This window comes from Penicillium samsonianum (assembly GCF_028829775.1).
Source record: "Penicillium samsonianum strain IBT 33392 chromosome Unknown utg000007l_segment0_segment0, whole genome shotgun sequence".
NCBI lineage: Eukaryota > Fungi > Ascomycota > Eurotiomycetes > Eurotiales > Aspergillaceae > Penicillium > Penicillium samsonianum.
This window is the reverse complement of record NW_026643265.1, coordinates 1,529,165-1,555,071: the sequence shown is the minus strand read 5'-3', so window position 1 is coordinate 1,555,071 and position 25,907 is coordinate 1,529,165. Positions and strand designations below refer to the sequence as shown.

Genomic DNA, 25,907 nt, shown 5'->3' with positions numbered 1-25,907 from the left:
AACAAGGATAGAATATGTGTCAAATGAAAGATACAGTTCGGAGTATCAAGCTGGTAAGAGGGGGTTCCACTCCAGAACCGTCCACCGGTCTTATCGAAAAGGCGGGGCATCTGCCCATCGGCGACCCTTTTTGGAATGCGCTAGTTTGAATTACCATGTGGTTCATTATGGGGATCATGAACTTGGTTTGAAACAAGATGTGTTGATATCGTAGAACAATATTTGGTCTAAATTCAGTGTGCTCTGAATATCTTTGGGAGCTAATAAACATAGACGAAGTCTTCGTTCTTCAGGTCGGTCATGTCCTGCAAACCGTTGTCTTCTTCCACCGAGACCTTTTGATCCCGAATATCCTCCAGCTCAACTGTCTTGGTCTCTTTCCGCTGGTCCTTGTCCAGCATAGACATATCAGCCACGGGGCCGACTTTCCCGAGTTCCACGCGTCGCTTCTCGTGCTTCTTATTCAGGTACATGAGATAGAAAGGAGTGAGACTACCAAAATAAGTTAGTCAAAAAATAAAACAACTGAGGTTAAGTTGGAGCATACCCAGCGATGGTACCAACAGTGACAAACATGGCAAGGTTGGCTATAAGACCCGTTCGGTATAATGGTGCCTCCTCGGTAGAGTAAAGAAGCGGTCCAATAACATTGCCAGCACACATGCCGATAAATACCATACCAGAGGTACACTTCTTTTTGGTGTCACCTGCGGTATTTTGTGCTTGCCAGGCATATATCAGTGGGGTGATAGATGCCATTGTAGAGACCTGGGACCAGAACATTAGTTGCAGATCTTATAAATCACTATGTTATTGGGAGCGTACCAAGTAGTAGCCGAAGAGTAGGGCTCCCTTGTTGTGTCGCGGGACAGTAAGCATCATGATGGCTCCGGCGCTCGGCAGTACGCTGGCTCCGGCTATAACGAGACCCTTACGTTGGGTCCATGTGGCTAGCCATCCAGTGATTAAGATAGCCAGAATCTGAATGACTCCGAAGGGAATATTGAATAAGATTGTTTGGAAGCTGTCAAATCCGAATGACTTTACAATCAGAGAACCGAAGCTCGAGATGCCTCCGCTTGCAATACTATTACAAATCTCTCGTTAGTTCAAATTCTTTCTCTTCCTTCGCGTGTGAACTTGGCAAAAGTTGAATACTTACGAGATAGTTATAATCGAGAAGAACCAGCACCAAGTCTTGAGGTCAAAGAGAACCTCTCGAGCATGATCCCATCGCCATTCCTGGTTGGAGATACCCATCTGGTTGGCACGTAGTCTCTCTGTGGCAATGAGTCTCTCCCGCTCACTGAAACACTTGGCTTCCATCGGGGAATCAGGCATTAACCAGAAAACGAGAAGAGAGTAAGCTACTGTCAAAAGACCACAGAACATGAAGATCGTCTGATACCGATATAAATTCTTGCTGTGGATGTGTCCAAGACCGTAGGTGAGAAGACTACCAATGATGGAGGTCAGGCCATTCATTGCATTCCAGTAGCTGACACGCAAAGTCTGTTCACCACGACGCCACCACATCTGTGTGATAGCAACACAACAGGGTGCAATGCAGGACTCGAATGAGCCAAGGACGAAGCGCATTCCGAGAAGCGAGGGGAAATCAGTGCAAGCGGCCATAATGGTAAGTGCTGATCCCCAGAGGAAAATGGCACTGGCGAGGACTTTTCCGGTGGGGAGTTTCACCAAAATTAGCGCCACAAGAGGTTGCATTATCAATTGTGCAAGGTAGAGAATAGACCCAAGCCAGGAATATTGTAGGCCGACTAGATGAGCATCTTCTTGCAGACCGAAAATGGAGACATAACTAACCAATGGCAGATTAGTATCATGAGCATTAGGAAAACGTTGGACTATCCGGAAATTATGTAGCATGAAAAATCGTAATTACCTTATGGAACTTTTATCAAGCTGTTGGAAGAAATACGCCCACAGAAGAAGGACGAGGATTCGCTTGTCGATACGACGGAGAACGGCTTTCTCCTCTTCGTAGGTGAACGGAGTCTCAGTCGCATGGCTAGTCAAAAACTCAACTGCCTTTGAACGTGTAGCTTGTTCATGGCGCTGCTCCTGAACTGTTGAGATTTCATCATTCGCTTGGGCAGCCATGGTGGGGAATATAACAAGGGGTTGAAAAGGGGTAATCCAGGTCCAACTTGCTTAAGTGTTCGGTCCTTGAAGGAATGCAAAGCCTCTTATCATTCTTTTCTCTTTCAGCCCAATAGTTCGACATCGCTCTGACCCTAGCGTAGAGAGCGAATGTTGAAAAGGCATAATGAATCATAAGATCGCTCTGTATTCCGTTGCACGGCCTGATATAATTGCGGCGTCAGGGTCTAAATCAGTTTTTGCACCTATCAAGGGCAGCTAAAGCATAAACATGAGCAAATACGAACAAAGAAGATGGCCAAGTACTGCTCATTTGGAAGCTTTTTGGTGGCTGATATTGCGGGGAAGCATTGCCCAGGCTTGGAAAGCCTCCGTCGCTACCAATTGACCCGAAAAACGGGGGTAGATCAACATCCTTTGTACTTCCCCGCATTTTAATCTGAGGCTAAGTACAACATATATCAATTCGGTAGATCGGTGGATCTTGGCAGGCCAATCAATCCTTGGGGCAAACCTTCCCGTTTATAATTTAGCCGTCTGTAGTATGCTTGTCGCATATAGATTACCTCTTTCCTCATTCGTTATACCTAAACTGCTAAGGCTGCTGGATCCGTATAATGCTTTACATGTAATATTTGCAAAGTGCGAGGTTGGCTTGAGAGTTCTGTGTAGTAACGGGTCTCAATATCTTTAGAACGAAGGAAACCAGAGCTAACGCGGCACTTGTAAAATGATTAAGTGCATTAGCCAAAATTTTCTACATGGTTGGTTGTCTTGCCAATTGCTAGTTCACGAACAAAATTCAATTCAAAAATGTTTATTCCAAAAACAAATGTTTCTATGAAACTCATTAATCAGTCTAGAAAGCCGACATTGTTCAAGGGAGATCGAGGATGTCTTTGACGTTTACCACCTGTCCAGTACGGATCGAGCGATTGGCAGCAACACCGGTCAGAATAGAGGCCGCACCATCAATGTGACTAGCAGCTCTCATGTATTCATCAGGCTCACCTTCTCCGAAAAGATCACGAAGAAGCACATTATCACCTCCCCCGTGCCCACCTGCGCCTTGCACAATCTCAACCTTGCGCGGCTCTTGGAACAGAGGTCGCAAAAGGAGAGTTGTACTTTCAGCGGCGCCTTCCAGGGATTGCTCTCCACCAGAGTTGACATAGCTACTCTCGACAATCTCTGCCTCCAGCCTACCGCCTGTTCCGTTGAAGCTGACACGGAAGCCCTCCCAGGGGGCATACGCAGTGAGAGAGTAGGTCAATACTGCGCTGTTCTCGTATCGAACAAGCACGTTCATCGTGTCTTCAATGCTGATTCCATCGCCAAAGACACTTTGATCACGGAAGTAGCCATCTTCATGCTCGGCATCCAGGTAGAGAGACTTTAACTGAGGGTTTTCGTCCAGATGCAGTGCAAATGGATCATTCTTGGCGGCCTCGCTGCCATGAGCCCTCGAGTAGAACTGGGTCACACCCCGCTTCTCGGCGTTCTTCTTACCGTAGAACTTGAGATCTCCCTGTGCGTATACCGTCTTTGGTCGAGACTGCAGCCAGAAGTTGATCAAATCGAAATGGTGGGTCGATTTATGAACCAGAAGGCCGCCGCTGTTCCGAGCATCACGATGCCAACGTCGGAAGTAGTCTGCACCGTGGGACGTGTTGAGCATCCACTCGAAGTGAATGCTTGTAACGGTACCGATCGCGCCGGATCGAATGAGTTCAAAGATTTTCGTGTTATGCGGCGCGTAACGGTAGTTAAAAGTGACCCTGACCCTCTGGTTGGTACGATCGACAGCCGAAAGGATCTCGCTGCATTGTGGTACATCGATGGTCATTGGCTTTTCGGTAATGACATTACAGCCAAGCTCCAAGGCACGGACAATGTAGGTGTGGTGGGTACGGTCGATGGTGGTAACAATAACCTCATCCGGCTTTGTTTCCTTGATCATGAGATCGAAATCGGCAGCGAGATAGGTTGGGACCGGTTCATGACCCAAGGCCTCGATCTTGGCTTTCGCGTAATTGAGTCGAGTCTGATTGGTATCGCAGATTGCAACGAGAGTGCTGGTCTTATTGAAATCCTTCGCAATGCTCGTGTAGAACATAGCCGATCTTCCACCAGTCCCGATCAGCGCATAGCGCTTTTTCTGCGAAAGGACAATATCACCCATTATGTTCGAATATCCTGGGCACTGACAGGGATTTAAGTAACGAAGATATTTGGAGCACGCAGCAGTCAATGCAGCCGATGAGTTGGAAAAAAGGAGGCGTACACGGTACAGTGGCTTCTTGATGTTGAGATTTATACTTGGCGGTTCTCCACTAGGGCCACATGCGGGGAAACAGTAACCCGAGTTCACTATGAACTCAATACCAGTTTAAATCAAAATCATATCCGCCAAACCACGTTCGCATTTCTTTCCGATTCGGAAAAGTGTACAATTGGTGGGAAAATCTTTCCAAACTGCCTGTCAGATGACTCCCTCCACAGATCTGCGGGCTTGGTAATAGCCGCATTGACCCTGACTGTGAGCGCCCTCATGAAGCGGCGGCAGCCAAGATGGCAGAGGAAATATGGTATGTAGAATTACCTATGTAAGTACGTGTGCATTTCCATGACGAGCCAAGCTTTTTTAAGGGGCAGGCTTTCCAACATTCCTTGGAAGGTTGACCCATGGATCTCGGGAGCATCCCCCCGGGGCCCCGGGCATGGGCCGGGCTGATAGGTATATAAGTATACAAAAGAAGATAAAAAATACTTGAACTCTTTTCAAGGGTTCTCAGAGAGAAATTGATATTTAAGCATACAGTCAACAATACATATGAACATGAGACATGAGAAGACGTGACAGAACATTCAAAAGCTGACCTCTAACGGTATGCATTGAAAAACTGGCCGCCAAGTGCTGCTTTCCTTGTCGTATTGATTTCTTGAAAATCCCAGATATAGTTGATTCGGATCACGTGGAAACGGTGCAAGATCTTCCTCGGTGATCCACAGAGGTTGCCACTCATTCCGTCTGAAGATACTATAGTCATGTATACGAGCCTCTTCAGAAATTAATGCTGCTTGTGACCCGGTTGCCTCATTCGTTGTTGTGGGATTGTTGTGGAGAACTTTGTGAGAAAGTGCTACTGTCTTCTCTTCCCCCTGGGCAAGGCTATAGCCCTCTTCCAGCTTCATCAATACCTCTGACAAAAGAGCCACGGGGGCGCATTTGAAAAATCCTTGTATCGGAGGTGCTAGTTGCAATAGATCTAAAGCCCTTCGCCGCAAGTTTGGGTCACGACATCTCAACACAGTCATGGCGAGAGGTACACCCACACTCATTTCAAAGGTGAATGGTGGCTGGGCACCATTTGGACCCGCTGAGACATCGAGAATCAACCTAGATTGCTCGACAATAGTAACAAAGTCTGCAAAATGGACATCGAAAACTGTTTCCTGTTGCCTTAAGCATCCCGTCAAACAAATCAAGGCAGCAGCATGATACGTGAGCAGGATAGGCTCTGGGTATATGGGGACAGTGCGTACGGAGCTGTGGCTTCGGCAAATATTGGTGTATGCCTGATGCCATTCAGTGAGACGGGCTCGGAGCGCTTCTTTTTTCGCGACCATTTCCGGGCTTACAGCGGAATCTGCACCAACTTCCCTGAGGTGTAGGTTCGCCTCGCGCTCAAAGAGGACAATTTCCGCGGCTAGGGCGGACATAATGGTTCTTGCGGAATTGACAGATGCGAAGCCAGCGCTTATGTCTGTTTCTACAAAGGCAAAAAGTCCAATAGGAAACTCGGTCCCTGAAATGGTCAGAGAACCTGTGCCCAGTCGTAGGAATAAGGGAGCAATGCTGCGTTCCAACAGAACAGCCTTACTGCTAGATACTCCCTCATGGCCGATTTGGGCACGGAGGTCAAGTATCAAAGTGATACCCTGTCGGTAGAGCTCCAAGGCCTGTTCCATATGCCCTTGGATTGTCTCCACGCAGATAAATAGTGCGCAACTGATGAGTGCAATGTACGGATCTGCGCTGCCTCGCTGGATCTGCGAAGAAACGCTAGAGATTGATCGCGAATACCATGTCAATGCATCCTGCTGGGCATGATCAAGCAAATGTGCTTTATTTCGGCGATCCTTCAAAAAATGAAAGTCCATGCACTGCTTCGGATTTTCATACAATGCGCTAATTGCAATCATTGCATCCCACACAGCGGGCTCGCTGCGGCAGATCTGCGGAACAACCCCCGTCCAGAAATCTACATTCATTCCACCTGCGAGATTTTGGGACACATGCTGGAAGTAATATTCAAACGCACGACGTTCTCGTCGTCCTGCGTTTTGAGACAACAGTGCGTAGCAGGGTGTGGAGGGAGCCCAGGGAGAAGTCCCTCTGCCCTCATATTCACATTTCCGTCCTGTGCTAGAGCAGCGTAGGCAATTCGGCTTTTCCTCACCACATTTGACTCGTCGGATTCTGGTCGGCGGTTAGATCTTGAGGACTCTGAAAACGGCAGCGAAAACTCTTACTTGCAGGTTTTGCACCCAGATCGAGATTTGACAACCCCTATACGGCGGCTCATACCTGAAGCGGATGGGTGAAGGCATAGAAGTTCGAGTCCTATGGATGTGGTGTTGTAAGCAAGAGCCCCGTCCACGCTGTGAAATACTCAGCAGGACTTTGCTTTGACCGCCCTCATAAAGCGGCGGCCATCGGGAAACACCTACATATCATGACAAATAAAACAGCACATGTAGACATTATAGCCACCTCGGCAGGTCTACTGCTGCCTTAGTAGGCAGATTGAGGCAGTTCTGCGGCAGGGATCCCTGACACTAGCCAAAGTTTGCATGACTGCCTAGATTGGGGCCAGGGGGCCGGGTTGGGTTGGAGAGGAGAGTATAAATCTATCACTGCAGGGTCTGAAATAATTTCCTTTGTTGTATTCACATTATCCGTCCAGAAACTCATCACCGATCAACAAACTCCCTTCACGATGCCGATCACCAGCGATATCACCCTGGATATCTCCAAGTTCAACCCGGAGAACGTTACAGAGTCAACAAAGAAAGCTGCGGCTCTCCTGGAAAACATCACCACCAACGGGCCCCGATGGTGGGAGGTAGGCATCGAAAAATATCGTGAGATGCGGGAGCTTGGTCAGACACCGCTGCCCAAGCCTGTCTATCTCCCGGAGGCTCTTGATGGCACTGTTCCCTCGCGCGACACTGGCCGTGAGATTCCAATCCGTATCTACAAGCCTGATAATGGCCAGCCCAGCAAAGGCATCTTCCTGCACTTTCATGGCGGCGGTTTCGTGCTAGCAACACACAAACAGTCAGATTATCCCCTAGTTCCCCTACCCTACCTACGTAAATATTAATGTCTTGGACAGCTCCGATAGCGTCCTCCGGGAATACGCCAACAAGTGCCAGCTAACGACCATTTCAGTCGGATACCGTTTGGCCCCGGAACATCCCTACCCGGCTGCCGTGCACGATGCCATCGATGCCGCCGAGCACATGGTGGACCACGCAGTGGGAGCATACGGTGCGCCCCTCCGCTTTATCGGCGGAGAATCAGCAGGGGCCTGTCTCGCCGCTCAATCTGCCCTGCAGCTGATGCGATCACGGCCGTCTTACAAACTGTCGGGTCTCATTCTTCCTTACGGCTTATTTGATCTGACCCTCGGGCTTCCCACGATAGCGACTTCGACCAAGCCCCTCATGATAAATTTAGAAATCATGGAACGGTTCAACAGTGCGTACGTCCCGGGCATGAGCACCGCCGAGCGCAGACATCCTTCTGTGTCCCCACTATATGAGGACCTCCAAGCACTGGTTGCAGCTTCCCCCATTGGATCGTTGCCCCCTGCTCTCTTCCTCTGCGGGACAGAGGATCCGTTGCTTGATGACACGATTCTGATGAGCTCTAAGTGGAGCATTGCCGGTGGCAAGGCTATCGTCAAGATCTACCCTGGTGCCACTCACGGTTTTACTGCGTTCCCCGGTCTACCAGTAGCAGACGAGGCATATGCGGTGACCCTGGAGTTCATGCAGGAGAAATTGGTTGACTCGGCGTGATCAACGAAAATTCGTGATGTTTATAAAAGTTTACATCAATCAGGCAAACTACTCAGTAGCTGTGAAATAATGAAAACCTTGCGCATATTTGCATCATCAATAGTTATCCAAATGTATTATACCTCTTATTCCCTTGGTATCCCCTGTGCTGGGCTCTTGAGTATTGCTCATTATGTGTGGAAAATAATGAGCGGAATGGCACTGGTTTGCTGACCGAGGTCAAAATTGTACTGATCTACGCTGGTCAAGAAATTTGATATCCAGTATTTTTAGAAGTCATAGATTGAACATGCGTAAATCGTCGCTCGGGATACAAAAAGCCAAACACCCAATCGACCGTCTTGCAGGGTATATTGGCAGGACAGGAAAGTTCAAATGCAAGGGAATGATCAAGGGGTTTATTCTGACCGAGAAGTGGTTGACGAGTCCGATTCGGAGTCGGAATCTTCATCCAGGACGATTCGTCGCATGACACTCTTGTCAAATAAGTCCAAGGCGAAACGTCGAGCTGGGAGTCTGTAATGATGACTCTCCAGGATGCATAGGGTCTTGCGGAAGAGATGGACTTGGTGGAATCGCTCGGGTTGTTTGGATTTCAGGCTGTGGTTGAAAATTGTGAGCAGATGTAAGTGGCAGAAGGAAAACCGAGAGCCTTACATGTGAAGATCAGAAGCGGCTCGTTTGGAGAGCACCGTGTTACCCATATCGACGATCAACTTCAAGATCCGTTGATTGCCAGGATCCGAGTCCGTGGTGGCTTCCTTGAGTTTCTCCTTGGGAGTTCGCTTCGATCTATAATCAAAGCCAGGGAAGGAAATCTAGATGGGATGAGCATAATGAGACGAAAGCGAATGGACGGAAGATACTCACCAAGAACAATTTTCGGAAATCGGTAGGGAGACAAAGTCCCAGTGAATCTCCCTTTTGGTCAACACCGGAATCCCAGCCCAAACCCCGCAGGACTTGAAGTCCGTGTCGACTGCGAGAGATCAAGCCCAAAACGAAGAAAGCAGTGCCTCGCATAGTGAGAACTCCTGCGCTGGTTGCTATCTGCACGATCCGTTGGATGATCTCAGCATCTAAGAATGGTGCGCCAAGCTCCATTGAGCCGACATTACCGACAGCCCAGAGACATCCTTTAGCTTTGAGAAGCATTTCGTTGTCTTCTTCATCCAGCTTGAAATCACGAATCGTCCAAGCAAATTCATTGAAATGACCCGACTGTTCCAGCAGCCTACATCCCTCGGCAGTTCGTGCAAGTTCTCGGTAGAAATGCGGTGGTACCAGCCCAATATCCTGGAGGTCCACGAGATCCTCGGGGACAAGGCTGCCACGTCGCGGTTGCTCGACGTAAGCTCGGGAAAGAGCAGCCTCAACAAGGCCAACATAGCTATCGTTGCGACCAAGGAACCAGTCATCCATCTCTTGGGTGATGTAATCAAGACCATCCAGATAGTGATATCCGACGGAAGTCGACAGGAACCGGAGAAGTAGCGGTGCACCGATTTCACCCAGATGATCGAGGGAGGGTCGACATTTGACCACGAACTCAAGATAATCCCGTTGATTGCATGCCTCTTCTAGAATTTTGACGGCAACCTGGCAGACTGTGACCTCGGGATCGTATAATTGGGTGACAAGAAGTTTGACCACCCATTCCGCATTGCCAATCGCCACATGAGGCGAAAGAGTCACATCCCCAACGGCATATTTGCGCAGGAGTCTCGTTGCAAAGATCCGGATTTCTTTAGACCCAATTGTCAGGGCCTTAGAAAGCATGACTCGGAGATGACTTTCGCGGCTGTAATCCATGTTTCCTAACAAAGTCTGAATGAGATCATTCCGATCTCGCAGCTCAATGATGTGATAAAACATGTTGAGCATATGCCATCGTTCCATCATGAGCAGTCCGTTGACATCGCCACTCAATGATCCTAGCATCGCAAAGTAGCCTCCACTTAGGGTATTGGCCATCTGATCTTTAGAGAAGAGCGGGGACGCAGACGTTAGCCCACTCATGCGGTCCAGCTGGGCCAGACATTCTGCGACCTGACGAAGGAATTTGTTCTCAGCCAAATACTTGGTGCCCTCGGGGGTCATAACGAGAGTGCGCATGAGAACACAGCCGGTTCGAACATATCTTTGATTTGCCTTGGTGTTTGCAACCATGGCGAAGCGATACTTGAAAGGCCGGTAAAACCCAATGAGACGTTTCATGAACTTGGAGCCTTTGATTGCCTCGTCCATTCTTTTTGGATTCGTAAGAGGACCCTCCACTAGACGGTGAATAATGTCCCATTTCCACTTATTGAAGTTGACGGTGTTCAGGACATGAGTCTCCAGGATGGCATTGCGGAACTGGGTCTCGTCCATGGAAGGGCTCATCTTGTCTTTCCCTTGCTCAACGGGAAGCAGAGAAACCGATAAATCTGTCTCCATGTTGTATCGGCCCTGCCCACTGGGGTATCCACCAGAACGTGCCAATGTCCGATTGATACTATCAATTTGGAAGATAGTTGCGGTTGAAAGGTCGTGATTCTCAGTTTCAAAATCGACTGCGGGTGGGATTAGGTGTGGAAGCACTTGAAGTTTCGCACTGACGGCTTGGGGTAAGGAATGATGCGCGAGCTTGAGAACCTCCGTTAATAGCAGAGTTGCTTTACGTCTGAGAGAGAGATCTGCTTCATCTTCAATGACGTCGGAGAGAACCTGCACTGGGTCAGCTCCTGTACTAAGTCAGGCCTAGAAAAAAAGAATGCATACCTTTGGGAGCCCTGCCGCGACCAAACCAGCCAATATGAGAGTAGAAAAATGAGCAGTCAAATCGAATCTGTTGCTATTAGTGTCGTTGAAAGCGCGGCTGACTCTTGATGTTTCAAGGTCAGAGCGAAGATTCGACACTCTGCCATAAGTTGTGAGTCGTCTGCCCGCAAGGAAAGATGACGACCAGGAGGGAGGTTTTATTCGCAGAGCGTCGAATAATAGTTCCATAATCAAGTCTCGGGCTATGGGATCATTGTAATGAAGCGAATCAAGGAGAGAACGCAACGGTTGTGAGTCATGTCTTGCAAGAATAACCAGCCCGGGCCAAGTCTTTAGCATCGCAGAAATTGCCCGCGCTGCAGACTTTAATCGCCCATTGCGTAGTGTATCGGATAATGAATCCGTGAAAGGCGTAAGAACAGCTTCAAGTTCAGATCCTTGGAGAAACTTTCGACTACGGGGGGTGTCCACAACATGCAGAAAACTTGATATCAAAGACTCTGAGGCGCCGAACGTCCCTTCTGCAAGCGCATCATGCAGGGCAGCAAATCCACCGGCAGAAGCAACCAGTTCGGGATTTTTGACCAATATCTCAGCCAAGGTCATGATTGAAATGTTCCGAAGACGATCTTCATGATGTTCAGCAACAGCAACGATGGTCCGCACAATGGCGCGTGATATCTCTCGAACACCGTCTTTGACATCCAGGAAGCCTCTGACAAACTTCAATGCCTGTTCCCTCTCAATGCTTGCCTTGGTTTCTTTAACCAGGGACAGTATCACGAGCTCATCGGTATGGAGTGTTCGGATTATTTGTAGGGATTTGCGATCAGCGATGGCATAGCGTGTTAGTCGATAACCCGCAGCTACCACCTCTTTACTGTCACTCAAAAGCATGACCTGAACCCGTAGGCCAAAAACAGACCATGCCAGGTCATATTTCAATGTGGGATGCCGTTTAAACAATTCAACCAAGCTGTTGGCGCGTTCGACATAGAAATCAGGAGACATCCCCGCTATTTCCAACGCCTGCAGCGTTTCCGAGAGGACATAGGTTGGCGACTCCACGTCACCGTCACCATCTTCTTCCTCATCGCCATTGACCGATCCGATGGCATCCTTGTTTCGAGATGGCGAGCGCATGGGGCTAGCTCGGAAAAGGCTCGAAAGGCGGCTGCTGCGTGGAGGAGTCGAGGCCGGCGCCTGCGCACGTAATATTTCTTCTTCCAGCTCATGCTGCAATTCGACAAGTTTGCGGTTCGATGAGCTCAATTCTGACTCGACTTTGAGACGCTGTTCTTTGGTTTGCTTCGGTGGTTTTGCTAGCAGCGCCTCCAGCATATTCTCGGTTCCGCTCTTGATCTTCAGTTCCTTCGCGATCCTGTCTCGAAGGAAAGCCTGTCGCTCCTCAGTTGTGTAAAAGTCTTCCTCGCCAATCGATCTGCTGGCACGTCTGTTATATTGGCCGTCCGCCCGTGGCGTGACACTCCGTGAAGTCGAGCTTTTGAGCTCCGCACTAAAGCTACCTGGTCCACCAATGGAGGGTGCCAACGAGGGAGCTAATGAGGGTGCCAATGATCCTCCTCGTCCGCCCATGTTGCTGCTCCCTCCAGACTCGGATCGCCTGTTCCTCCCAATTCTTGGGATACTATCCTGCCAGCTCCCATCGGCGGAGCCGCCATCCTGACTGAGCGAGGAGCGTCGTCCATCACCAAGTGCACGATGCTGAGCCGACGCGGAGTATGCTGAGTTGTGCCCGGAAGCCATAGAGCTCCATCTAGCCTTGCTGGCTCGCTATCATCTATCGCAAGTGTTCTGAGTATCGGAGGGCTGCATTGAGGTCGCTTGTTTTAGCGGGAGGGTCGAGCGGAGCGGAGCAAGGGCAGTATGGGGAAGCGTAAAGGAGGGGCGTAGTCACAGGTCGCTTGATGTTTCAAAGGGAGATAGTAGCCATGTCCACCTGTCAGAAGGGTGATCAAATATTAACTTGAACACAACAGTGATCGTCGAACTGCTCTTGTTGTCCCACTACGAGATGCTCGGCTCAACCAGATCTGGAGAAACAAACCGCTGACTAAGGAATCTTATCGCTCCAGCCATCGGCTGCCCAGGTGGCCAACACCATGCCATGCGTGAAGAGCAAATGGTTTTTACTCGAAGGGTTTTCTTTTCTTATTGAAGAATGGCGTGATAATTCAATTGATTTTCATTTAATTTACATAAGAATCCCAAGATCATACATTCTGATAAAACTACTTAGTATCCCGCCCTTTCTTCCCGGTCTTGCTCAGCCTGATAAAATGCACTCACAGGAATACCTACATGTAGGTATCTGATACCTTTATCAGTTCATTAGTTATTGGAGGTGGTCTTCTCCAGGATGGTCTTCATCATCTCATTGCCAAGCGTGGCAGCTTCGGGGAAACGCGGTGCAAAGTACTCCGCAATCCGCTCAAACCGGTGACGGTAGGACTCAAAGTCACCGAAAGAAACACAGTCGGACCATGCCTGGTGGAAGCATCACGTTAGCATGAACTAACGAATCTTGCACGACCCGGACAGGCGCCGGGGATATCGTCCAAAACATACCCTTGCAGCAAACGTGAATTCCAAATCATCCGAGCGGAAAGTGTTGTCATCAATCGCGGTATCCAATGCCTCCTCGAGGAGATCCTGGTTGCGGAACAAGTATTCGGTAACACCTAACCAGAGACGGAAAAGCTGCAGGATATTAATATAACCGCAATCTGGCAATATCCTCTCCATGACTGGATACACACCGGCGTGGAACAGATCATATGATCATAAGGGACAATGCCCAGTTTCGACCAGCAGTCAACAATAGCAAGCAGACTGAGATGGCTGTTCGGCGGCGCCTTCTCACGCGGACGATTGGACAGAGAGAACCGATCCAGTACCTCGTCCTTCAACAACAGATCTTGTCCTTCGGAGCCAGGTCTGAAAACTGACGCACCTGCAGCCTTCACCCGACGCTTGAGCTCCTCCCTCTGTCCTCCAATCATCAGTTTGTACAAGTCAGTGACCGACTCGGCGTACTGGCGAATCTGCTGCTTCGCCGCTGGGTTGAGGATGGCGAGCCCGGCATAGACATGCCATTTGTTCGAGTAGATGCGCAAGGTGATGTTGATCTTGACATTCTCGATACCGCCCACCCATCGTCCATGCTCCCAGGGGAACTGATTGTTGGCCTGCCAGGCGGTTCCCATGCTCAGGAAAGCAGCATGGGTGACAGCCTGTGTATCTGCGGTGATGCGGTCGTGCATCTCGCCGGTGAGATAGACATGTTTCGAGCCGAATGAGGAGAGGATGGTTTCAACGAATTTGAGGCTTTCGTCTGAGGCTCTGTGTTGGATGAAGACCTAGATCACTGCGTTACTAATGCATGTCCGACATTGTATAGGATCACAGGCTCGAGGTTGGCCATACCAGAGGCTGACCTTGCGGATTCACTTTGGGGCCGTGTAGGGAATGGCAAGATACAATCTCTACATCGGGGGGCAGGTGTTTTTCGAATGCGGCGAGCTCCGGAGCCTTGCAGGACGTTTGACCACCGACGATGGCACCGACCTTGGTTGCTTGAATCCGAGTCAGAATATACTTGGGTGAGAAGCAGACTGGTGAGTCTGGTTCGACACATACATAATCCGTACTGCGCCACGACCTTGTCGATGGCTCCAGCCTCTACGCTGTACAGAATGTAATCGCTAATTCTTGAGACGAGATGTCCATTGGGGAATATGGTGACTCCTTTCTATATATACAATGAGCTTCTTGAGCTTTGAGTGGCATAATCCCAGCCGGGGGACGTACTTGAGAAGCGAACTCTTGTTTTAAAGATTCAAAATTCTCAGGTCTATCACATGCGTTTATCCTTGATATCAAAATGGAAAGTTAGTTATGTCAGGTCTAAAGGATTAGTTATGAGGCCCGATGCGAATCTCTAAAATCTTTTCACTTGTTAGTGTATGTTTTCATAAGAGCAAAGTGAAGGTGTATCAAGTGAGGTTGAACAGGATCAGACAAAAAAAATTAAGGTAGCGTGGGTGTAACATCACCGACAGCCAGCTGGTTAGCCATCAACCAGAATGGTGTAACAGCGCCAGCCAAACCGTACTCGAGCCAAATGCACTCATGTCATCATTCGAGGGGATGGGCAGAGAAAGAAGGATGGGGGAATAAAAGCTTACCATTCAAAGTATGTTGGGACTGTGTTGTCGAACAAGGGACCAGTTACCTCCATCCTGCATCGCTCAGGCGTTGGGCATACATTTTGCCCATATCGCCCATACCAATGATGCCAATCGAGGCATCTTCTTTGGTGCGGCCCATCGCGACAAGCGCGGCTGGAATTTCCGAGGAATAAGGTGTGGCCCTTAAAGCCAGTGACACTGATAACCACTAGAGGGTATTTGGAACCGTCTTGAGGTCCAAACTTGAAAGCTACTCAAGTCTGGGAAGATCAATTGCAATGTTGGAAGGAAATGAGTTGGGCGAACGAAAAATTTAAATACTGAGCCGAGCTAAGAGTTTCACCGCCCACCGGGCCGACTAGAAATCCGGATATAAATGTATGACACCTAAAGCCTGAGGCAGTTCAACTCGCTTGAGACTGCGAACCAATCACAGTGCGTAATTCTCCCTAGGGCACACACCCACTTTTTTCTTCAACATCCAGGTGGGATCAGATCCGACTTTTCCTTCCTTTCTGTATTCCATCCACACTAACCACCAACAACAGTCGCAATGGCCCCCAAGACCAAGGCTCCCGCCGCCGCTAAGGAGAACGTCTCCCTCGGCCCCCTCGCCGGTGATGGTATGTTATGAATAAAATTCGAGTTGAAGAAAGTTGGGTGAACATGAGATCTGACTATCCACGCAGGCAAGCTCGTTTTCGGCGTTGCCCGCATCTTCGCCTCCTTCAACGATACCTTCGTTCACGTTACCGATCTCTCGTGAGTCGCCCTCCACCCGCAATTCTCTCGCATTTGAATCACCCAATTGGAGTTGAAATCGAGCGCAGCTGAGACGAACGTTACACAAAGGATGATGTTGGCTGACAAATTGGTTACAGCGGTCGCGAAACCATCTGCCGTGTTACCGGTGGTATGAAGGTCAAGGCTGATCGTGACGAGTCCTCCCCCTACGCCGCCATGTTGGCTGCTCAGGACGTCGCTGTCCGCTGCAAGGAGCTCGGCATCAACGCCCTCCACATTAAGATCCGTGCCACTGGTGGTAACGGCACCAAGACCCCCGGTCCCGGTGCCCAGTCTGCCCTCCGTGCCCTTGCCCGCTCCGGCATGCGCATCGGTCGCATTGAGGACGTCACCCCCACCCCCTCCGACTCTACTCGTCGCAAGGGTGGTCGCCGTGGTCGCCGTCTGTGAGCGTGTGCGGCTTGGTCTTTCCCTTCCCCTTGCAAGTCATTGCATCGCTGGATTGGAGGCTATTTGCGGGCTTCTCCTGCATCTGTGGATGGAATAAACGCGAGGAACGGCCTTGATCGCCTGGTCTTCAATTTTTTTCATACGCTGAAAATCAACTCTCTCGGGTTATGCTGTTGGATTAGGTAGTGCTAAATCAACAACTTGACCTATATATCCTGAATTATTGTAGGCTCCTAATGAGCTCAGTCATAAAATGATCGTAGTTATAGCGCATCTAGATTGTTGATATTCCGAGGCCCGGCGGGGTACTCCTGTAGGGACATATGGGAGGAGCATGATCAGGCGATTTGTGGTGCCTTATTGTTGTGATGTACAGATGTGTTGGTTCGGTATTTTCTTGGTTTTGATGCTTATAATCTAATGAATTAATACAGCTTGGTAACGACACATAGGCCAATTCTATTATGTTCTAAATATATAGAGAAGATCTAAGTCGGGTTGCAAAGAACCGAAAAAAAAAATCGCCTCCCGTCGATAAAAGATAGAACGGCGTTTATCCGACAGCTCAAACCAAGCTACACAATCGCTTCCAAGTTTTCACCCGTCCTCAAAGCTCCAAATAAGCGCAACCCAAGTACAAAGCCCTCGAATCCGCACAGAACGGGCGCAATGTCCACCCACCAGCCGACCCCAACAATCCTCCTCCCAGACCTTCCTCCAAAAACCCTCGTCGGCATAGACCTCATAACCTTCACATCAACCCCCAATTTCCACGGGATCCGCGACCTTTCCCCGGGATGGCACTTCCTTTACACCGGCGCAACAGAGACCCTCTCTCTACGCAGCGGCGCATGGTTCTACATCGGTGACATCACCACCGCAGGGAAAGGTAGCAACAATACAGCACTCGTCGCGCAAGGCCGAAACAAAAATCAAACTCAAAACGCACCGGGGCCAGAGATCTATATCTGGAAATGGGACTCAAATACAGAGTCCCTAGTAGCGCTGGACAGTGATAGCGGCTCCGCTCGCCAGGAGAGCATGCGCTACAAGGCGAATCTGGGTTCCGTGTGGCAGAGTGGAGGGTTATTCAAATATCGCAGCCGGATTGCGCCCTCAATGCTTGTCAAGCCTGTGGCGGAATCAGAACCCGGCGAAAATAACGAGGAAGACAAACCCGAACCCCAAATCGAAGCCCGCATCCAGACCGAAGACGATGCGCAAACCGAAGAGAACGGGCGGAGGGATTGGTCTGGCCTAACCGACCGGATCTCACCGAACCTTCTATCGCGCGTTATTGGGAACCCGGAGATTGATGTGGACGGTCATCCGCGATGGGTGTTGTCGTCTGCTTCAACGGCCATCCGTGACGCGGATCATATCCCCGGCGTCGACTCGCCAGCCGAAGCGTCGCTCGAGCCGGAAATAAGCGAGGAGCCGGAACGCGAATTTGGCTTCATCCCGGTTGATTTGAAGCGGACGTGGAGAGAAGGCGCTGTCGGGCGCGAAAGGACTGAAGCTGCGAAGGATCGATCTTGGGCTCTGGGAGACTTGATCGATCGGTATGCTGGGGAAGCTGCTGGCGGGAACCAGTTGCTTGGAGAACTGCAGTTTACATTCCTCATGGTGCTGACGATGATGAACTACTCGTGTTTGCAGCAGTGGAAGCGGCTTCTTGGGCTGATACTTACCTCCCGGAGTGCAATCTTGGATAGGGAGGCGTTCATGAGTGAAGTACTTCGGATATTGTCGTTGCAGTTGCAGCGGTGCGACGATGTTGATGGTGGACTATTTGAGATTGATGGTGATGAGGGCGGGGCTTTCTTGCGCGATCTACTTATGAAGCTGCGTCAGTCGGTCGATGACCTCGTTGGCGATAGTGAATCTGAAGTCAAATTCGAGCTTGACAAGCTTGAAGAGTGGGTGGAGGCAGAATATGACTGGGAGCTGCGTCGTGGGGCTGTCGTTCGCCACGGTATGCTCCAATTGGAGGACGGTGAACAGGTCGAAATGGACTGGGATGGGAATGACGAAGACGATGAGACTGGAGAGTATGCTCCGGTTATTGTTAATACGTGAGATGTGAGATTAGGACATCAAATCTAGTTCTATTTCTGCCCACTCATGAGATGGGTAAAGTAATTGACGATTTCTTTTGATATTCAGTTCTTTAGTGCATTTACTGGCGTCTTGTGACACTCTGCAAATCTATTCATAGCCAAATGACAAACATTGAATGAACAGGCCAGTATTTTATGAGTGCGGTCTAAAATCTATATACAGTCCAACCCTAGCATCCAAGATACCGACCACAATGCTAAGCTTCATCAACCTGCGTAAGAGGCGTCAACCAAACTGCTTGCAAGTCTAAATCGTCTAAATCTAAAATCATCTATGAATCTTTTATCCATCTATTTTCCCTCGTTCTCGATGGTGTAAGCCCAGTCATGCTCTTCCTTGCCGAACATAATGGCCTCGAGCCACGACTTGATCTGCGCGGCATACCCAGCAGGCTCGCCGTTCACACCCAAGGTGCTGATATCAGTGTTCTCGTTGTGGATCATGGCAACAGGGGTAATGAAGTACTGAGGGGTATTATGTTAGCATATCAACTCCGACAAAGAAACAGACAATTCTCCAACTTACAGCAGTGCCAGAAACAAACGACTCAACAATACGGCCCTCCTTAGAAGCCTTCTCAATATCATCAATGGTCAAAGTGCGCTCCACGGCCTCAAGCGGCGCAAGCTTTCCAACAAAGTTCTGCGACAAACGCTCGCGCACGAGCTCCAGAACACTGCGACGGGTAACACCGGGCAGAATGAGCTGGTTGTCAAGGGGAGCAGTAACAAGCTCAAGCTTGCCTTCGGTGTTGTGCCAGATAATGAAGAAGTTACTGGCGCCAGCCTCGGTGACCTGGCGGTCCTGTCCGAACAACCACAGGATCTGATCGTAACCCAGAGCCTGGGCCTTACCGTGGGCCTGCAGGGAAGGACCGTAGTTCGCGCCAAGCTTGGCGTAGCCGAAGCCGCCGGGCCAGGCACGGATGGAATCAGGGTTAGAGGCGTAGAGTCTAAGGCCCTTGGGGGCCTCGGATTGGGGGTCCTTCTTCATTTTGGTGAAGTCGGGCCAGGGGACGGCAATAATGAAGAGGAGGGCTTCCTTGGGCACTTGGACGCCCAGGTGGGGACCGTTGCCGATAACGGTGGGACGGATGTAGAGGAAAGAACCGGGGTTGGGGAGCCAGCCTGGAGATAATCATTAGTGAATAGCTCTCATTTATAATGCAGGCAAGTATGCGCCTGGGGGTGTGGTGATATTGGAACGTACGAGGGCCATCGATCTGCAGCAGCTTGGCGACAAGCTTCTTCACCTCGTCATACTTGAATCCGGGCAGCGAGGACCGCTGCGAGCTGGAGTTCAGACGCGCGCCGTTGCAATCGGGGCGGAACAGGCGCAGCTTGCCGTCGTATCCGCGGTACACCTTCATTCCCTCGAAACATTCGGTGGCATAGTGCAGGACTGAGGCTGTGGGCGGGATGCTGAGGTTCTGGTAGGGCTTGACCTCGGGGGTCTCCCAGCCCTTGGTTGCGGTCCATTTCACGGTGACCATGTGGTCGGTGCAGTGGGAGTGGCTCAGCTCCTCTGGGGAGCCGGGGAGAGGCACATCGCGCAGGTTGGTAGAGCGAGTGATATTGAAGTTGGAGCCATCCAGCTCGGCAACGTTAGGAGCGACAGAACCCATGATGAGATGGTTGTGGTATGGTCAAGAATATTTCCTTGAATATGGGGGAAGAGAGGAGGTGCTATGAGTCACTAGACGGTTAACCGATGATCTTAAGGGGGAAACGAAGACTAAGATGAACTCACCTTTTTGAAATATGTGTTTCACAAAGGAGAATTCCCATTGTTCTTTATAAAAAAGCGGTTTGCCCCGGAGAACATTGGAATGCCCCTCCAAACCATCTTCGACCCAAAAAAAAAGTTTTCAACGCCGAACGGTTCCCGGGGAGGTCGCCTCTCTCTATTTGCCACCAGAATATTCTACATTGTACACCATTATACAACATATGTGGTATGTTGAAGAGGAATTGCTTTCTCTGAAACTTCAATCAACCCCCCAAATCTTATTAGAACGCGCCTTACATTCCTACTATGAGCATTCTTTGATGGGTCAAATATTGGCTATCTCCAGGCCCACTTCTGGCATCTCCGAGGCTAGCCGCGTTGATATCGATATAGTTCACTGACAATATTGTAGCCTTCGAAAGTTGATGTTCTAAGATTTCATATTCTTAGGGCAAAGTGAGTCGTTCACAACATTGAAGATTGCTCTAGGGCTGATTTGTGTGACTACAAAGTCTTGGCGCTTTGGGCTGCCCAATCCCATCCCTGCATCCTTCACACCCTCAAGATTTGCTTTGGGTAATACACAAGCAGCATATTCCCCTCTATATCACAGTATATGCAATTGATCAAGCACAGTAAAACAAGGCATCATCGAACAATCTTGCGGAGATTATATATTTGTATCCCAATCTACACCAATCATGACAGCTGAATGATATTTTCGGCTGCATCGCACGAACATGAAACCAACCACCCATCTTGAAACTCGACCAACTATCGGAACTAAATGAAGCTCTCTAATTTGGTTCGCCGACAATCGGTCATGCAGCTTAATATTGAGTGACATAGAGTTGAATCAATATTATCGACCTTTCGATATATATATATACAACACAACATGTATATCAAGTCCACTGTTTCCATCAAAACCGAACCAAAAAAAAGGGTTGAAATAGTACATGGAGGAACTATACAGCATGTAAAAAGGAGTATCTCTTGCAAAATGAATACTAGGGAGTATCAAGAATAAATTGTAAAACTGTCTAATCTCTTCATGCACGGAAAGAAGCCCATATTTATAGGCTTCTTCTTCCTCCCCTGGAATTCCTCAATTGGCAGACATGAATTTGTAATAGAAACAGAGTGGTGGAATCAAAGAGAAAGAGCTGAATGAGCGGTGGCAGCATTAAGTGTTGGATTCTCCCAGGTTCTATTGACTGAATGCAGCCTTAATTGAAATCACTTCCTATGCTACAACAAACTGGGGGTTGTATACATGCACAGGAATTTGGTGGTGTAGATGGCAAACTGCATCGACGGCGCTAATCTCGATTCCGTAGGACTTCGAAGTTCTTGGCATGCAAGAATTGCGTATGTATATGCAAAACATATTGAACTAGGGTTAGCGTTGAAATCTCCATGTTAATTACTGAGAATTAACCTGGATTCTCAACAAAAACTTCTCATTCTAAAGTACTGGATAAGCTCTGACCCTGGAGTCTCATACCTTAACACCGGTTGGGTCGGAGAAGGTATCCGCGCCACCATTCGTATTCAACAAGACTAGCGACAAAAGCTTGGCCATGATAATGCACCTCGGAAGTGATATCTGCAGTTACTCAGGTGTTATCCTGTCACCCACGGTGATCTGCTAGACGAGATTTTCGGATCGTGTTGCTTCTCTCGTTTTCCCAGGCAAGTTAGAGTCATGGCCACTATGACCGTCGATTATCGGTATCCGCGCACTAGCGCATGATGTTATGAGGGAAGAAGTCATCAAGATGGAGGGTCGCAAGGCATGGCGGGACGGTCGTATTGAGGCGTCGGATGTATAGAACCGAAGCAAACCTCTGTAAATTTACAATCCTATGCCGAGTGTTATCTTGAATGTGGAGCTGACTCTTGTCATGATATGGTCAAGTGGTCTTTATAGTCCGATCAGAATGCAACTTATAGAAGTTTAGGTTCGGATAGAAACGGGTTCTGAGAACTTAATCATTAATTTGTGTATTCTGATGTAGAAACTTTGGTTTAGCATGTGACTTAGCTTAGGATTTGAAAGACAACCATTTTGTTATATTGAAGAGCTCAAACTGCGATATTGACATCGACCAAGAATATGACTGGCCCACAAGTCATTCAGACAAGATCAAATGCAAATTGCCGGCATACCTCTCTATTGTATATTGTATGGTTTGCACATACCAACGGCGGTGTTGAAGTACAGCACCGCCAAATGGAAAAGCAATAGATCAGTCCCTACTACTGATAACAAAGAACGAGGAAGGGAGAAGATCCAGACGTCACTCTGTTGAAGATGCTACTGTAGGAATAAAGAAGATAGGAATGTAAAATGGGTAGTGCATGAAGGAAGAACTACTGAGCATGTGACGTGCTTGAGGACGTAGACCTCGCCCTCATTCTATCCTATGGATACGTCCCTTATCGTGCTTAACCGGAAAGGCAGACATCTACTGACCCTTATAAGCTTATAACCTTACCACGAATAATCCCGTGACTTCGACTACGTTATGTTTCGGATCCGAAAGACTAAAAGTATTGTTCACAGAGCGCATAGATGACTGCATAAATACTAGTTTGCACCAAGAAGACAGGCTACCGATTTGGAATACAACATACAACACGTAAATAGTGGGTTCATTATTCGAGGCGTGCTATAACATACGACAAAGAAGAATAATGCATGTGTCAAGGACCTTGGTAAGGGCTAGACTGCTATTAGAGCGATTGGTCGGCAGTTATCACCCACCACGAGGTCTACGTACTTTGTATACAATATAAGAGGAGAGAGGCGTGATCTACCAATTTCAAAGATGGTTCTGCCTTGATATGTGACATATCTCAAAGCCAATAATGCGGACTGGATACTGACATGTGCGCATGCCGCAAGCATCGCTTGTTGGTATCCGACGATTGGATACAGAACCGACCAGGTTAAAATCAAGGGGTTTGTCACAGAAAACAAGGCCGACTGAAGACCGAGCGCAATAATATGACATACAACATATATGATCAGTCGCGAACTATTGTTTGACTCGTAGTGCTTCCAAGGTTGCACCTCGTTGATCTTACCTGAAGAGCACGAGTGGTTAAAAAAAAAAAAAAAAAGAAAAACAAAGGAAAAGAGCAAACATGGCTTGCGCATGTGGTACGGAGTACGGAGTAAAATGGCAGGTGTCAGAAATCAACCCACCTGTCGAGATATGCAAGAGCTGGGTTTATTGGGACCACAAAAGCAAATATGAGAAAACATTTGAAGGAACCTAGGGGAAAATCGAGTAATTTAGATTAAATACCCCGCTACAGCTGCAATGCATTAACGGGCCGTGGTTCTCTGACAGTAAAAAAAGGAACTTGAAGATATAAAAGCTAAACGGAGTGTCTATCACTACTATGTACGAATATCATATAGGTTATAGAAAGCACATCCATATAAAAGCCTGTTCAGATAACCGCAAATTCTCAGCGACATCTGAACAAACAACAAATATAAACCTAGGAAAGTGGGGGCCAAGGTGGGCGACCGCTGAACACATCCGGCCAACCAAAGAGATCTGGCTGTTTTCTCCGAACCACTAATGATAAGTAAATGACATCAACCCTTATACAGACATCGACATACTCAGTGTACTCCGTACAAAGTACATCGAGGTATGGGGGGCGGAGGAGGGGGGAAGGCAGACCCAACCAAATATAGATAAGCACATGCAAATCGATTTGAAAGTGGTCTGGCCCAGGATACTAACATTGATACTACCGAGCATATCAGCAAAACTATAGGATAACCGCGTTTCTTGTCCTGCTTCAAGCTAATTCTGCTTTTGGCAGGAGCCTTCTTACAGAAAGGTGAGGCGGCTTTCATCACACATGCAGGTGATAGAGGCTCGTAACTCACGTTACATTGCAGGCAATTTACACCTTCATTACTATACTTTGGTTGCAGAGGTTTGAGGGGAAGAGTTGTTAGGAAATCGATGGCTAAGACACGGGAAAAAAGAGGGGATCTCAGCCGCATAGCAGATCTAGCCCCTGATCTCGGGCATCTAAGTAGGGCTGGAACTTGTCATGCGGGGGCGAAGTAATATGTGATGGGGTTTCCAACAACCTCAGGCGATAGGATGTAAAAGAATGGAAACTAAGATCCGGCGTTATCATGAATTTCAGTTTACCGGGCGCGTAAGCGGCAATACGCGACGCTAGCATGTATAGTTCATCATCTACGTAGGCTATAAAGTTTGCCTCTCCAGTTTGGTTTCTTTTTCTGGGAAAAAAAAAAAAATTGTCTTTCTCCGCGGAGCTTAGGATAAGGCTAGTTGGAACGGCTCGAGAATCTATGTGATTAGCGCCGGACTTATATACTCCTTCGGAGATGCCGCCTTGAGAAAAATATTCCATATATCAGTAGTGGGGGTATACACAATATGATACGATGTGCGGAGTAGATGTATAGAGTACAATATAGATATTCCAACCTTGAAAAGTTACCCAGGTGCCAGGGGACCCTACATGGCTCACATCACCCCAGTGCAGTAGTGCAGTATCGCCAGCGAGAATGCAAACCAGGCCAGTTGCTTGATATTCAGTGTTGTAGCTGACAAATTGCCAAGAAAGAAAATGCAATTTTCTCTGGTGATTCCGATTGGCTGTTATTTTAACCGCCAATGAAAAGCGTTGGAAAAAGTTATGGGGATGTATCAAGTAGAAGTGACCAAATGGGGGATTGCCGAGAGCAAGAGCCCGGCGAATCATAAGGGTTCGATCATTGGATGATCCAGCCAGTATCGAGATAGCAAATTATAATCAAGGACTACCGTAGATCCGGTTATGAGGGTGGAGGAAGATGTGCCTTTTTTCCCCCCCGGCTGAAAATCCCGATTCGATCCACAGCTCAAAAGACTTTGGGACGGGACAAGGTTCCAAGATTCTACACCATAGCACATCCATGGATACGATGTAAGATGTATTCCGTACCTTGTACATAGTAAGTCCACTTCATCACTCTGTATCACAGCGCGTAGCAGCACATATCATGGTCATCCCATCAACCGGTATGCTGGAAATTTTTGCTCCCTTCGTGCGAACCCTGCCCGTCGGATCAAATTTCCAGGCGGGTTGAAATCTAGATTCCATCTTGGAGCGAACTTTGAAGGCTGCAGGGGGGAGCGTGGCTGATTAGTAAACTGAGCGATATTCTCCACAAACCCTTACCAGGATCCAATATTATTGACATGGGGGCGGGGGAGTTTTTGTAATATGTCATCCCAATTACCTATGCAGTTCATGAAGCAATGTGGCGAAGAAAATGCCGAAGTTATGGAGATCGGCGCGGAGTATATGTGATTGACATATGAGTTTCCTATAGAAGATGACAAAATCTGGCTTCAGTGCCCAAAACCTGGCAGTATCAGGTTTGACGTGGCGGCATATCTGAATAACCTGATCCCAGTTGCCAAGGGAGAGAATCAGACAGGGGAAAAAGTACAGTAGAATCAGACGTTCATAGGAAAGGTCATTAGATCAGTAGATGAGTTGAACATGTTTGACAATCAAAGAATCGTACTGTTCCGAGTTCTAAGAAGCATGAAAATTCGTGCATTGAAATTGCGGACGCCCTAAAGTCTCTTTTGGTACCTCCGCACTGATACATCCCTACAG

General features: G+C 48.5%; 9 protein-coding genes across 9 annotated transcripts; 3 read left to right on the top strand and 6 right to left on the bottom strand.

Moving 5' to 3' along the window:
- Positions 1-260: 260 nt before the first annotated feature.
- N7471_011423 (uncharacterized protein) lies at positions 261-2,124 on the bottom strand (the record flags this gene model as incomplete). The annotated part of the gene is made up of 5 exons (XM_057284142.1): positions 261-492; positions 548-768; positions 826-1,087; positions 1,163-1,822; positions 1,907-2,124. 5 exons carry the CDS (start codon positions 2,122-2,124, stop codon positions 261-263), a joined length of 1,593 nt encoding a protein of 530 aa, XP_057130408.1.
- An 877-nt stretch (positions 2,125-3,001) lies between these two features.
- Positions 3,002-4,306, bottom strand: N7471_011422 (Gfo/Idh/MocA family protein; the record flags this gene model as incomplete). Its single annotated transcript, XM_057284141.1, has 1 exon — positions 3,002-4,306. The coding sequence occupies one exon, from the start codon at positions 4,304-4,306 to the stop codon at positions 3,002-3,004; it is 1,305 nt and encodes a 434-aa protein (XP_057130407.1).
- A 686-nt stretch (positions 4,307-4,992) lies between these two features.
- N7471_011421 (Zn(II)2Cys6 transcription factor) lies at positions 4,993-6,713 on the bottom strand (the record flags this gene model as incomplete). The annotated part of the gene is made up of 2 exons (XM_057284140.1): positions 4,993-6,607; positions 6,661-6,713. 2 exons carry the CDS (start codon positions 6,711-6,713, stop codon positions 4,993-4,995), a joined length of 1,668 nt encoding a protein of 555 aa, XP_057130406.1.
- Positions 6,714-7,127: 414 nt separating this feature from the next.
- N7471_011420 (alpha/beta hydrolase) lies at positions 7,128-8,214 on the top strand (the record flags this gene model as incomplete). Its single annotated transcript, XM_057284139.1, has 2 exons — positions 7,128-7,468; positions 7,527-8,214. 2 exons carry the CDS (start codon positions 7,128-7,130, stop codon positions 8,212-8,214), a joined length of 1,029 nt encoding a protein of 342 aa, XP_057130405.1.
- A 398-nt stretch (positions 8,215-8,612) lies between these two features.
- Positions 8,613-12,744, bottom strand: N7471_011419 (putative cytosolic regulator Pianissimo; the record flags this gene model as incomplete). Its single annotated transcript, XM_057284138.1, has 4 exons — positions 8,613-8,814; positions 8,872-9,032; positions 9,085-10,923; positions 10,978-12,744. 4 exons carry the CDS (start codon positions 12,742-12,744, stop codon positions 8,613-8,615), a joined length of 3,969 nt encoding a protein of 1,322 aa, XP_057130404.1.
- Positions 12,745-13,329: 585 nt separating this feature from the next.
- Positions 13,330-15,327, bottom strand: N7471_011418 (prephenate dehydrogenase (NADP(+)); the record flags this gene model as incomplete). Its single annotated transcript, XM_057284137.1, has 7 exons — positions 13,330-13,485; positions 13,567-13,698; positions 13,758-14,357; positions 14,425-14,573; positions 14,638-14,749; positions 14,809-14,869; positions 15,233-15,327. 7 exons carry the CDS (start codon positions 15,325-15,327, stop codon positions 13,330-13,332), a joined length of 1,305 nt encoding a protein of 434 aa, XP_057130403.1.
- Positions 15,328-15,741: 414 nt separating this feature from the next.
- On the top strand, positions 15,742-16,382 carry N7471_011417 (40S ribosomal protein uS11; the record flags this gene model as incomplete). Its single annotated transcript, XM_057284136.1, has 3 exons — positions 15,742-15,811; positions 15,878-15,950; positions 16,070-16,382. The coding sequence occupies 3 exons, from the start codon at positions 15,742-15,744 to the stop codon at positions 16,380-16,382; spliced, it is 456 nt and encodes a 151-aa protein (XP_057130402.1).
- Positions 16,383-17,051: 669 nt separating this feature from the next.
- Positions 17,052-18,628, top strand: N7471_011416 (AAR2 splicing factor family protein; the record flags this gene model as incomplete). The annotated part of the gene is made up of 1 exon (XM_057284135.1): positions 17,052-18,628. The coding sequence occupies one exon, from the start codon at positions 17,052-17,054 to the stop codon at positions 18,459-18,461; it is 1,410 nt and encodes a 469-aa protein (XP_057130401.1). The 3' UTR covers positions 18,462-18,628.
- A 165-nt stretch (positions 18,629-18,793) lies between these two features.
- On the bottom strand, positions 18,794-20,127 carry N7471_011415 (branched-chain amino acid aminotransferase, cytosolic; the record flags this gene model as incomplete). Its single annotated transcript, XM_057284134.1, has 3 exons — positions 18,794-18,967; positions 19,029-19,630; positions 19,713-20,127. 3 exons carry the CDS (start codon positions 20,125-20,127, stop codon positions 18,794-18,796), a joined length of 1,191 nt encoding a protein of 396 aa, XP_057130400.1.
- Positions 20,128-25,907: the final 5,780 nt, after the last annotated feature.